A 14,637-nucleotide genomic window follows, 5' to 3' on the forward strand; every position below is an offset into this window, starting at 1 on the left:
AGGGAAAAGTGCTCCACGAAATCTATAGAGCTCTCCTCATTTCGTCATCTTTGGCATATCGAATTTCTCTTTGGTTGCTCAAGCTGCTTAGCCGAGTCACTTGTTGTTTAGCAAGAGTTCTTCAAGCAGAGAGCTCACCCTTTCTTCGGGGGAATTTGAATGCCACCTTAGAGAGGTTCATCTTCAGTCTTTTGGAGGAGGTTTTTGTTGTGATTTCTAGCAGTTGCATCCATCGTCTCCAGGTGGTGTGTATTTCTAGAGAACGCAGTGAAGCGAGCTCGGGTTGTGATTGTGACATCTTCCAAAGGAGATTTGATCGAGAGAAATTCTGTAAAGGAGGCATAGTTGTTGGGCTGCCATTTTGAAGAGTTTTGGAGCTAGAGGAGAGAGCTCCCATCTAGTGTGACTTTCGCACTTCCTGGGCCAATGCAGAAGCAACATATTGTGCACACGTGGGAGTTGGAATTTCAGTTACTGAGGCTGGTCTTGGTCGGGAGAGTTCGGGGAAACACTTGTGGAGGAGATTGCTACCTTTTTGGAGCCTTGGAGGATGATTTTGTTGATATCTTTGCAGGTCGTGTGTTCCAGCAGTCTAGGAGGGCATTGAGCCTCTTGGAAGTTGATTTTGGAAGTTTGGAACCATGCCAAACCAATTATCAGTTTTGGTGGGTTTTGGCGAAGGAGCTTGGAGTTAATTTTGCATCATTTTCTGAGCACTGGAGGTGAAGTTTCTAGCAATTCCTTTCCAGCCAACAGTGCAGTTTTTGGATAGCGCAAAGCATTAGAGGAGCACTCATTGCCAGCATTTGAGATCGTTGTCTTATCACCTGGGTTCCATCACGCTTGTTATTGAGGCAAGCCCAGGTACATTCCTCCATACTATTGTACTTGCTCCATTGATTAATAAAATAGCTCAGTTGGTTCTTACTTCTGGAGTTATTATGAGTATTTGCTGATTGTTTAAAAATTTTGTGTTGTGAATCGTTTTTGCTTTATATATCATTGTTTATCCATGTTTGGAACATTACAAAAGAGGTACTGAGGCTAGAGGAAGCTTCTCCAATTCCAGCGAGTACATTGCAAAGAGGCAATGATTGCAACAATGAGGCAGCTCAGTGGCAACACAGAGCCCTCTAGAGGAGATTTCCATTTTGTTGGGTGGTAGTCGAGATTCTGAGACAGAAGCTGGGCAGAGGATCCCAAGGAGACCCAGTTCCGAGCTCGTGGGACGTAGTGGTTACGTAGTTTAATGCAGTGACTGCGCAGAGGGAGCAAGGAGCAACTCAATTCTAGCTGAGGTCAATGTGGGATCGCCTGTGGAGAGAGAGAAAAATTTCACTAGTTATTATTGCTAGTCATCTCTCTATTTGCATTGCTAGATTAAACATCCATAGTTTGTATTTAGATTTTCACTATTGCATAATATTAAAACCCTCAACTGTTGCACCGGTTTTCCTGAGTTGGGCCTTTCCGAGGACTTAGTCCAAAAAATAACGGTGTATTTCGTGTGTGTGCATCAATTTCTTGCAACGTTTTTATTTCTTCCACAGTGTTTTATTTCTGAAGGTCGCAGCGTATTTGTTTCATTATTTGCCGTAGCGCAAAACAAATAATTTGTTTAATTAAATTAACAAATAGAAGAAATAACATCAGTTGCTGCAATAGGATTCGGGTTAACCGAATTTTCACACAAGGTCGACGCTGTGAAGCTGCCTCTAGATCAAAGTTGTGAAGTTGCTAGGTCGAAGTTGTTGAAGTTGCATCAAGGTCAAAGCTGTGAAGTTTCTAGGTCGAAGTCGCTGACGCTGCTAGGGTGAAGTTGCAGAAATTTGTTGTTGGGGTCAAAGTTGCTGGAAGGTTGAAGTTTGTTGCTGGAAGTTGTGTAAGGAAAGTTCATCAAGAAGGAAGGATGACTTGGTCTTCGAGGGTCTTGGTCAAGGGTCATAGGTCTTAGAATTTGTCAATTGAAGTTCTACAACAAGAGAAGGATTCTGGTGGATTTTCCTCTCAGTGGAAGAGGCTTTGGCCCTGGTTGATTGCCTATATCTTGTGTCCTATTGTCTCATTGTTCTTAATAAAATAAGAGAAATCACCTACACCTGTTTCCCTGTAGATTTCTCAACACCAAGACCACCTTGGAGAGGGCTGAAATTTATCAGCATGGGCCCAAGTTGCAGAGGGGTTTGCTAACTGGTGGGCTGAATAATTGAGAGCAGAATTTCTTGAGAAGGGACCTGCATATACTCAGAATTTGAGGTGCAAGCCAAGCCTCATTTCCAGAAATTAAGGTGACCAAATTGGGACAGCAGAACCTATTTCCAGAGGGAAGCATTGTTGGGTTACTTTCACAAGGACGAGCTGATATTTCTTATGGGCCATGCGCAATTCCAGTGGGACCAATTTTGAAGGAGCAGCCACTGAAATTTAATTACCAGGTTCCCTTTTCCCTTGTAAAAGACTATTTTCTGTGGCTTAAATGCAAAAATGCTTGTTGAGTATGTAATTTTCTGAGTAAAATCAATGGTTGTAGCATGTGTTTCAGTTTGCCCAGCAAGTGCTTGTAAAAATCTCTGAATGAGTTTGGCTGTAGCAATTTTGGGTTTGTTCCAGAATTAGTAGTTAAATTGTTTGCTAAGTTAGCTACAGAAGTTGTTTGCATCTTGGAGAATTTGTGCAAAAATTACAGTGCTGGTACACCAAAATTTCTAACACATTTGATAGCCTCAACATGGAGAAAGAACAAGTGAAGACCTCTTTTAATTTATCAATCACTTTATATTTTTCCAAATTTATTTTGCAATATCACTTTTCGAGTACATCTTCTCTTGACTGAAAAGATTGTAGCATTAAACTTCCAATTGGAAAAAGGATCAGTTCTATTAGATCATCTTAAAATTTTAAATGAAGTTACTTTGGTGTGTGGGATGAATGAGAATGGTTGCAGGGGGGCGTTCTTATGTCCCATACACTACCATCCTCCCATTCCCGAACTACGTACTATACAATACCATCCTCCTATTCCCAAACTGCTGTAAAACATATTTTCTGTACAAAATCACAACTTTATCCTTATCTCACCATAAAATGTCATATGTAAGTCTCGTGTCACAAGGATATCTACGTAAAATGTTATCATACATCAGGTTGGTATAATGGATATCATAACTATTTTTCTTTAGATTTAAGGACAACCGTTACACATGTTTGCTGTATTTCCTAATAATCACATGTACCGTCACAAGTGAGTACAAAACACTAACCAAATAATCTTGGCTGATAAAAAGGCTTTTATTTATGTCAATTTCAAAGCTCAGAAACAATTACAAAGCACTATGCATATACAGAAAAGATGCATATATTTTAGTTAGGATACAAGAAATAAGGACCATAAACATAATACTCTTAAATTAACACAGAGAAAATAAAAAGGGAGGTAAACTAATAATAAAGAAATTTGTTATTCAGAGATGCATCATATCAGGCTTGTGACAATGAAAAACAAAAGACAACTATCCTTAATAACAATAAAAAGAGGAGGAAGAATAAGCCATACTTGCTTTGCAACAGTGCTAGTAAGTGTCACCATCTCCCCTGTGAGACGTTGAAGAACACAAATTAAGGGCATCATAAAAGGGTCAATAAAGCTCTCCTGCCCCTCGGCTAGGGTTTCTATAACAGAAAATGCAAATCTTGTCATCAAATTAGCTGAAGTAATTTCAAGTGAAATCTGAGGAGAAGCAACTGCTGCAAGATGTTTCTGTATCAATTCTTCAACCTTAGAATGCAATGGTCTAATTTCCTCTGGCGTATTTATAGAATCTAATGGAATTGGAAATGCATCAAAGACCATTTTTAACATTGCACATAATGGCTTCCGTATATGCAATAGCTTGATGTTGAAACAAGGCTCTAGCAACTGCCAAACAAATACAAATAAATGATTGTCAAACTAAAATTATAACCAAATCAAAATTAACTGTTTCAAACATAGAATGCTGGAGCATCTGATTTGTCTGAGCACATACTTGAGTTATCTGCTGAAAATTGTTTCGGATAAAGAGATGTGGCTGCTTTTCTAACAGCTTATTCATTACATCAAGGCCCTGTAAAAGAACTGTTGAAGGATCTTTGTTTTTCCCCGAAGGCTGTGAACTGCCAAGTAGCCTTTCCAAATTATTAATCTTTGCATTAACTGTTGGCCAAACCTCCAAAGCCTGTGATATCAGCTCTAACACCTCTCTATACATTGCAGAGTTTTCTTTATCCTTAGGTTCTGTAAACAATGCGACCTGCATCATATAACATGAGCAGTGTTTAGAATCTCGATATTAAGTATAATTACAGTAAAATCCGAACTTGTAACAATGAAAACAACTCCCCCTATTGTCACATGGTAGACTGCAGTACTTTGTACATCTCAAATAAGAAATTGCATGCAAACATTCAAATATTACACCGCAATCTGCCAAAGTCCTACTTAGGTTTCTGGGTGGAACAGATCAAAGATTTTCAAAGTCTTTGTGGAAATTGATTTATGTGAGAAGGCACTAAATATATTGAAGTCTTAGATGCTACACAATATGAATTCCAAAATGTTGGTCATTTATCCCATATGTGAATTTATTTCTGGGAAAATTTTAGGGCTAAATTCTGTCATTTGGCTTTTCTCTTTCTTTTCTTTTCTTCTTCTTTTTTCCAAAAAAGATTTGCTAATTTCCATCTTTCTTCCAAAAACAATTTGCCCAATTTCTATAGTATTAAATTGTTTTATTAAGATACTGCCAAAAATTTCTAGAAATTGTATAAAATCCTTGTATAATTGATATATTTAAATATACCAACTATTCCTTTTCAAATATGTTTTCTCTCTCTCTATATATATAGTTTCTTTTGAACTACGGTCCATAATGTCACAAAAGTTTCCTTAGCCACCATATATATATATATATATATATATATATATATATATATATATATATATATATAAACATGTCCGTAGTTGTTAGCCAAAGTCTACTTGTTGATAAATCATAAAAGACGTCAAATCCTTAGATGCAGTATCTTATTTTGATTTTATTTTAACACTAGTAGTTTTGACAAAGAGGATATACGAAACTACTAGTGTTAAAATAAAATCAAAACAAGGTATTGCATCTAAGGCTTTGGCATTTTTTATCAACTAGTAGATTTTGGCCAACAATAATAAGATGCATCTCATCCCATCTCATGGTGCAAAAAGCAGACAAAGAACTACCTTCATGATAAAAAACAAACCTGCAACAGATTTTCTAGAGGATAAACAAAGCACAAGTCCTCATGCACTGCCAAATCACAAGGAAAGATGAGTCAACCATTTAACTACAATCTTGGACATACTTCCAACCTCTGAAACCAGATTCGTTGAAATGGGTCGACGTGTCCCGAATCTGGCAAATCAGACACAATTCGTGCCAATTCATGTCCGATTGGGACATGATCGAATCCGGATCGTGTCCCGATTTCCGGACAAGAATCCAGAAAAAGTGACCCGCATGGCCTAAAAAAGGCAACTTTGTTGTTCTTTTTTATCATTTTCTCTTCTCTCTTTTGCAGTAGGTTTGCTGTGGGTTTGCTGTGAGGGGTTTGGAGCAAGGAGCAAAGGGTATTTCTGCATCTAGTGTGCACATATTTTATGCAACTTCCTAATGTGCCATTTAGTTAACACTCATTTGATCATTACAGTCTAAACTTCTTTTTTCCTATTCAACTTTATGGGTTCCTCTACCAATTTCTAACTTTGTTGGTTTGATCTTATCCTAATCTTCATAAAGAATTAGTTTGTTCTCAGGGGTATTGTCATTTTAAAAATGTTCTTCAGTCATGTGTTCTTCTAATTGTTGTTTTAGCCTCAAGTTCTCTGTGATCAAGGTTTGACATGGATTTGCCCTTCCTGATTGGTTTTTAAGAAGGAAACACATATGTAAGGTATCATAGTTAATTAAACTGGAAGAACCTAGTTTGCAGTGACTGAAATGATTTTTATTGTTAGTTATTTCATTGCTTTGAACAGTTTCATGTAATGAAATATTTACTATTACAGTTGATAATATAAGTGTCATGTTGAAGCATTCAGGTGTAATTTTAGAGTTTTGCATATTAAACACTTCAGAAGTAGGTTATTTGCAGTTGAAGTTTGCTAAACACTGCTTTCATTTTGAAATTTGGTAGTTGTCTTTGCTGGTGGTGGTGGAAATAGTGGCACTTTTGTATTGATGTGAACTTTTTGATATTTCTATCAATGGAGGTTGTTCTAAATCATTCACTGTTTATGCTATGTAGTTACAACATGTTCCCATGCAACTGTTGCATTATCAATGCTCCGAGAGAGAAAGGGTAGCTTTGACTTGGTCATAAGTGATGTTTATATGCCTTGAGGCTTGTATACTTGTAGTTGTTTTGTATTTTCTATTTCTATTTGCAATTGGCATTGTACTACCTATGTAACACATTTTGATTTTGATGACTTAATGAGAAAACTACAGCTGTTAGTGTCTTTATCTTACTATCTTGTCTTTCTCCTATTGGATCATTGATGAATTGAATATGTATTATGAATTTAGAATTTATCATTTATGTGACATGTCACAAATTGCAATTGTATTTGAATTTTGTATGTACTATGCATGCTATAATGTTACTAACTTATGTTGTAAACAGTGAAACTTACATCTAGATGAAGATCTATATTTGAAATCAATGAATTTGTATCATGAATGAGAATTTGTGTAAGAAATATCTAATTTTTAATATATATATATATATATATATATAACGTATCCGAACGTGTCCTGTTCCAAGGGGTCAACGTGTCCGAATCCGACACTCGAATCCCCGTATCCGGCGAATCCTGGATACAAGTATCAGGTTACTTAGCTTCCAACCCTTCTCGGTGAATTGAAAATCCAAAAGGCATGCCTCACCGTCTCAAAACATTAGCAAACTACAATGAGCCCATTCTTTGCCAACTTGGCCTTGGAGGGCGTTCCATGACAAAAACAAGCCAAACAAAAATCAACAACTTATAGAAAAGCTGAATTGTGAAGTTGGCAAAGCCCCTAGTCCTTTGAATTAATGGAAACCCAGCATGCATTAAGAACAAATTCTAGTGCATGTCGTTGATGCAAAATGGAGTATATCCTCCTAGAATGATACTAGTAGAGGACATCTTCAAAATGAACATATCCTCTTATAATCATACCACTGCAAAGGGCAACCAAAGTCCCACCCCCAATCCTGCCAAAATGGTCCTGGCATCACAACATTCATTTTGAGATGTCCTCCTAAGGAATGAACCCAACAAACTCCATGAGAGAATCTATTTGAGGGGAGAAAAACAACATCGTGTGTCAAAGTAAACAAATATTTTTTTTTGAGAATTACATCTTATAGAATCTATTTTGCTAAGATATTGCACTATGGGTGCATTTCTATGATATCAAAGTAACCCAAGACATGCACTTGACCCATCTACACCCACTCAGGGAGTTTTGAACCAAGTTCTTCATGTTAATACAAATCCAATCACCTCACTACTTGCCAATAGACCACACTCCCATGTGTAGTATACCACTCTTTCAAAAATGTGCCTGTTGACCACTATGTGTCAACGACACATAGCAGTACACCCCCTTTTTTTGCAAAAGGGATAGCACTTGATCGATGTGTCTGTGTCGTCCAGTTATCATCATCAGCTTGACTGCCAAGATGTTATGTAAACCCTTTCTGCATGTGCATAACGTAAATAATCTCAGCAGATCCACGTAACGTATGTAATGACCTAGGTAAACCTACTTTTCTAGTTACGATCTCCATTCTGGGAGGTTTTTTGTCTCACCGATCCATTCTCGAATGGTCGACAGAGTTTTCCTCCTGTCTTACCCCAAAGCTGGAATGGATTTTGTCGTTAGGATCTTACATGAGTCCTAGTGTTCTAGATCGAGTCTATGTAAAAGTAATTTGGGAATAATCCTAACTATTCGGTTAGGTTATTTTATTACAAATTGCTTCGTCTGCTAGATTATATGTGTCGCAGAAATGGGTAGTCTGTGAGGGTCTCCTACAAATGGGTTTTCCCCCTTATGATGTAAAAAATATGAAAATCATGGCGTATAGTGTCTCAAGGGTTGGAAAAATAACTTATCCCCTCATAGGTTAATTAATTAAATTTTCTGGCAAAAGCTTAATTAAAATCCTAAGCCAGAAATTTAGTTAATTCTAGATCCTAGGTAAATTTAAATTCTCCAAAGGCAAAATTCATCGGTCCTTAAAAATTAAATTTTAAAAGGTCTCGGGACTAAGTTAAATTAATTATTTTGCCAAATTTTAAACCTTTGATCCCTAGGGGTTAAGTCAAAATCAAATCTTTTGGGAAATTAACTCAAAAAAAAAAATTGAGTTAATTAAAATGCATTTAATGAAAAATTTCAAATTTCCCCAACTATTTAAATATTTCAACAAATGAGATTAAAAATAAATTTTAATCTTCATCAACGGTCGAGATTTCTTTGACAATAATCTCTCGAACTAGCTGTTGGAGGATTTATCTTTAAATAGGAAGTTATTTGTCAATCGGTGGATCTGACCTTTGATTTGTTTGCTTAGCAAGAAACTCGTGTAATCTTTTTCTGGATAATAAAGAAAGACTTTGGGGTTAAATTTTTCTGGTGTAATTCTTCATGGGAATACTGTAAGATGTGTTGTTTTCATGCATAATTTTTTATAAATCCATTGATGATAGGTTCTGAAGAGTGATTTGAGTACAGGTATCTTGCTCAGTCGTTGGGGTTTGAATAATAATCTAAATTTTGAACGTAATAGCAGGTATCTCTATTTGTCTAAATTTTATTATTATTTTCTTGCTCTATTTTGATGGTTGGATTGAGTTTTGCAGAGAAATCTTGATTTTTAAATCCTCCGGCATTAGGGGAAGCTTTCAATTGGACCAGTGAACTCCCAATCCATGTTTTCTGAAGAGCCCAGCTAAATTAGCTCTGGGCTTATCATAAGATTTTATTGATGATACACGAAGGGTTTCGAGTTAGCACCTCCATTAAATTTTATTTTATTTTTGTGCAGCATAATGATAGATCTAGCTGATTAGAGCCTACAATTACTGGGTTTTAGTTTTTATCATTTTATATATCATTTGGGTGTTTTCTTGTTGTCGTGCAGCTATAGATCTAAGGAAGAAATTATTCTAGAGTCCAGATCTAGGCCCTGGAGGGTAAGATCTGGATCTCTGGGGTTTATCAACATAATTTTCTAGGGATATTATTCAAATGTTTTTTGCAGTGCAATGGTTCCAAAATTGCAAATCTAGACATTTTTATAAGGATCCCAAGAAATCTAAAACAAAATTATATTTGGAAATGTTTTAAAGGGTTTTCTAGCTACCATTTTTCGCTGAGTTTTTTTCTCTCTAGAAAAAATCGTTTTTATTTTAGAAACCCTATCCTCTTTCTGCCTGGGTTTTTTTGCATCTCATATCTACATCCTCTCTTTGCTGCAGATTTCGAAATCTCTCCCTTCGCTGCCCAGACTCTCCCTCATATAACCAACGCCCTCATCCCTCCAATTTTCTCCCCCCACATAGCTCTCTCCTTCTATTGTGTTAGTCCCTTCCCCACCTGCATTCTCCTCTTCCTAGCCTGCATTCTCCTCTCTGCCTGCAAAAACGAGCTCCCTTATCCCTCCGTGGAGCTCCTTTCCTCCCTCCTCCATGTCCCTCCCTGCTGCGTGGGTCTTTTCTCCCTTGAACTCGCTGCCATTGTATCCCTTCCTGCTATCCCCGTGGATTTCTACTGCAACTCCCAACTTTAGATTTCTCTTCCCTTGCTGCAAACCCTTGCCTCCCTTCTCATTTGTCTGTTGCTGCCCACGTCATTCCTCCTTTGTCGTATTACTCACAGTCCTTCGTTTCATCTGCAGCCTTCCATCCCTTCGCTGCCATTTGCGTGCTGCCAAGCTCTCCCTCGACCTGCAATCCCTTCTCCTCTCTTGCAGCCACTGTCAAAACCCTTCGAGCTTCTTTCCTGTTGTCAACCTACATGCAAACATTAACATAACTTTGATTTTCTTTGTTATTTTACTTTAGGTTTTAGTTTCTTAGGGTTTTTCCAAATTCGATTTTATGTTATTTAGTTTGCTTTGATATTTTTTTTTTGCTTAAAAAGAAATCTAAAAACAAAAAATTTTGACTTTTAATTGTCTCTTTTTCTTTTTCATTTAGATTTCCATTTTAATTTTGCTTTTCTTTTTCATTTTTGATATTTGTTATGACTTTGACTTAGATTTGTGTTTTGATTTTTTATTTTTTTAAATATTCAAAAAACAAATAAAAACATTAAAAACATTAAAAAAACTAAAAAATCTAAAATTTTAAAAATTTTAAAAACATTAAAAAAGTCTAAAAATTTTAAAACTTGTTTGGTGACTTTAGAATTGCTAAGGTTAAATCAAAAGAGGAATTTGAGCTTCTACATGTAAGAAATTTTAATTTTTATGTGGCCTACGATCCATAAAAAATTAATTTTGATTAAGGCCTTTTGATTTGATTTTTAGTCACATTAAAAATTTAATTTCCTCATTTTACCACATTAAATTAATTGTCTAAGGAATAATTAAATTCTTAATCTAAAGTTCCTTGGTGTCCTTTCGTGGTAGTGATTTTTTCCTTGGTGTCCTTTCGTGGTAGTGATTTCTCTATTGTCAGGTGCGATTAATGTTTTAAAATCGTTGATTATTGGAGAATGATAAATTATTCTAGATATGGGTTATTAATGAAAATCATTTTAAATTTGGAATCATTGCTTAGCATTTAAATTTCATAATTCTTCACAAGATCTAATTTCTAGAAACTCTTTCATGATAAAGTTTTGGGCGTTGACATTTAATTATGATCGTCGCTTTTCCACATTATAAATTGCTCTGGGTAACTTGTTTTTATTTAGTCTTTAGTTAATTGAACATAAGGCATTGGTCTAAAATCATTTTTATCTTGTGGTTGTCTTATTTTATTAGGTCTATCATCTCAGTTAACCAGGACTCGTTTACACTCATCAAGTTGTCCATCTTTAAGTTTCCTAGAGCCTGTGTTTCAGAGGTTATTCTCATTCATTCACCTTAGGGACTACCCCCCTTGACTTGTCTAGGAGAGAGTTTAAACGAAGTAAGGATTAGAGTGACAACCCTTACTCTGAGCATTGTTGCGGTGCCTAGACACTTTGTGCGACAACAGTGCCACTAAATCCCATGACCCCTGCCAAAATAAAATGCCCTTCTTACTCAAATAACAAACCTAGAAATGATGGAACTATGAAATACAAGTACCCCCTATCCTTCAACTCCAAATAAAACATCTTGGCAAGTCCCAACATGCTTTGTTATCCTCTATATTCCACTTGACCAAACATTCCATCGTATTCCAAGCTATCCAAATACTCTTGCAGATAAATAAAAAAAGACCTAGAACAAGTGGAGGGGGGAGATGATGTCACATAAATAGAAAACTCTCCATACCTTGCCAACATGTTTTGATGTCACCAATAGATGTTGATATAAAACTTGCAAGGGGCAACCTCATCCAAGAACCACACAAACCGCTTAGAAACAAGAATGCTCCCCTTGGTGAAAACATCAGCAAACCCTATCCCCTCCCCATTCCTTGGGCATGATACACACATCCTATGAGACCAGTGAAAAATCCCTCTCTCCAACATACATCGACCACAAGTAGTACTACAAGATCCACTCTAAATGCCCAATTGGGTTCAAAATAAGAAACCAACAAGACAGTTAGAAAACATGAGAGGCTTGAAGAATCCATCAAACATTGTCAACTTCTCAACAAATAAAAATTCTTTATATTGTCATTTCGAAAGCTTACTCTGAAGTTATTGACGCCACTAGTCCCACAGAGCAACAAGTGAAAACCCCACTCAAAAAAACATGCCAAGATATATCACAATGACTATTACCCACCCCCTGTGGGTAGTATATATGGGAAAAAGAATTTCTCCTAGATGGTCCTCAGTCGACACCCAACAATCCCTTGCAACCCTCAGATAGCTCAATGTGCCTTTTTCTCCGCCACTTGAGCTAGCCATGTGGTCCCTCGCCCATCTGTTATGAATGTATGTTTGAAGGTGGGCCTCCCGACCCCAAAGGTATGGTTTTTCATTGGTGTAGTTGAGCACTTTTACTTACTTATCATGTGCACTTTTGGGCATGAATTGGCGGGGGGATTCGGCAGAAAGAGTGGGATTGGTTTGTATTCTTGTCTCCATTGCCCGATTTCGTGGTTACCCTTGTATCCTAGTACCGTGGGATCTCTTCTACTGGCCATTAGCTTTAAGGTTGGCACTATATGGGAAATATTGATTTTGGCTGCGTGGTCCCACTTCCCAATACCAACTACATTACTCCCTATCCACTTATTTGAGCCCAATTCATCTCTTTTCCCATCTGGGTCCACATAGGGTTAGCCTCCCCCTCCCATCATCCACACCCTTCGATCAGGCCTAGAACAATGCCCCGAAAGTTGATGCAGCTAAAAAGAAAGTAAAAAGCATAATTTGGCCACTCTCAACAGGAAATGTAACACAAAATGCAAAAGATGGTCGAGACATACAAATTTTGTACATGGGCAAAAGCCAAACATGAGCTCTACCCCTTATTCATGGCCATCAACCTAGTTCATATGGGCCCTAGATGAGCCCCCTCCATCATTAAGGAACCCATGATTATTCCAACCCCTTGTGGGCAATGAACTACCCCACCTCAAGTGGGTATCCACTACTATATGTTACACATCATGCTCTCCATCACCTGGAGCCCCGAGCAGTTATGAAGAAAAATCAATAAAAGGCAAAAGGCATATGAATAAGGGTGAAAAAACAAAGGTTGGGGTAACTCATGTACCACGATTTGCTCCCTCTTACACTCATATACCCAGGTGTGAGCTTCCCTTATTATAGCTACCCATGTACCTTGACATGTGGTATGGATGGTTCCATTGATTCACCACTCCATTCCATTATTATATCACTTTCTGCCTACCTCTTAAAGGATGTATTATGGGCATGTGTTAAATTTGGCAACTAGGGCCAAACATCACTTTGGACAACTCTTATGAGGTAGCTGATATTTTTCTTGGATTCCTCTTTCCGAGAGGTGTGAGATTGATCTAAAGATCATCCCATTCTGACATGTACAAATGAAGTTATGAATTTATTTTGATTATGGACAAATTGTCAAGGTCGGCCAGCCATCAAATTAGCTTCCTCCAGCGTTCAACGTTGCATATAAATACAAGGTGCCTCCTCATTTTGGCATCTCATCTCATTCATATTTCTCTCTCTCATCTTGATTAGGTTTGGATTTTTGGACCTCTCTCTCCAAACGTGTGAAAGGAAGATTGTATTTTTCTAACTGCTGCATTGACCAGATTCGACTGAAATTTCAGAAGGCCGAAATTTTTGGAGGCCAAAATGTTAGGAGACTGAAATTTCAGGAGGTTGACTTTGACCAATGTTGACCCTGTTGATTTCAGTTCTGTGAGGGAGACTTCTGTTTGGGTAGGCCGCTATTCTAGGCACAAAACTAACGTAGTTTGACCCCTATGTTGATCGGCATTAACTGCCCTAATTCTAGTTGCTGTGTTGACTTTTGTTGACCAGATTTGACTAGCTATTTTTGGGTTGTTTTGGGTTGCATTATATTTCTATTGGAGGCTGAGTTGACCAAGGTTGATCGACCTGTTTTGGAGGTCAATTTCAGCCCTATTGACCAGTGTTGACTTTTTGGTTAAGGATTTCTGTTTCTGCCATTTTGACTGATCAGTTTGGGCAATTGAATATTGTAAATTGTACTCTCTCTCTCTTCTGAACTTTTGAAGAATTATAAGAAGAATTGGTCAACGGTTTCCCCACATTCGGGTTTGTCCCAGCTGGTGCCATATCTTGTGTCCTCTTGTGTTGGCTTGGCTACCATTGTTATTGTTTATGTTCTACCTGCATTTTACTGTCATGTTGATGTGATTGCTATACTGGATATTTTATCTGCATTGTATCCTCCCTATCCAACATGTGTCTCCTACTAAATCATCATTCTACATGTTTTTGTTGGCATATATGCATCAAAATATATAAAAAAAACGCTCCCGAAAACACTCCCGACCCGGATGCTTCTTAAAATTGTCGCTCTCACGCCTTCTTCCAAGCATCCTTGCTTTGGATCAAGAATTGGATTGTACATGCATATTGTCTTCTAAGTGCCATGTTTATTTTAAATTTCTGATTTTTCATGTCTAATGTATGGAATAAATTGCTGATCTAGGTTAAATTTGTGCCCTAATTTGTTGAATATCAATTGAATGAAAACTAGGTCAAATTATTGCATGGATTAGTCACAGTGTGATATGTGAATGGCAATTCCCTTGGTGATCTCATGTTAGGTCTCCCAAATGAAATTTGATAACTCAAAAAGGTGATAGTTAGGGTTTTGATGCTAGGGCCTCAAAATATCCTTCTTTACAAGAATATATCAATTTTAAGAGCCCATAGACTCCATTGACCCTAAGACTCAAAACTGGCCTTCCTT

At 37.2% G+C, this 14,637-nt stretch overlaps 1 protein-coding gene across 1 annotated transcript in view; it reads right to left on the bottom strand.

Annotated features, from left to right (window-relative positions):
* Positions 1-14,637, bottom strand: part of LOC149178671 (uncharacterized) — a 396,993-nt gene that overhangs the window by 168,950 nt on the left and 213,406 nt on the right. The window contains exons 22-24 of the mRNA XM_089422194.1: positions 4,026-4,289; positions 3,554-3,916; positions 2,460-2,471 (exon numbers count right to left, since the gene is read on the bottom strand). Coding sequence (XP_089278320.1) covers positions 2,460-2,471; positions 3,554-3,916; positions 4,026-4,289 — 639 coding nt within the window. The remainder of the gene's footprint in view (positions 1-2,459; positions 2,472-3,553; positions 3,917-4,025; positions 4,290-14,637) is intronic.

This window comes from Pinus tabuliformis, chromosome 4_1 (genome assembly GCF_031772625.1).
Source record: "Pinus tabuliformis cultivar Carrire ecotype Pingquan chromosome 4_1, CPIR1, whole genome shotgun sequence".
Lineage (NCBI taxonomy): Eukaryota > Viridiplantae > Streptophyta > Pinopsida > Pinales > Pinaceae > Pinus > Pinus tabuliformis.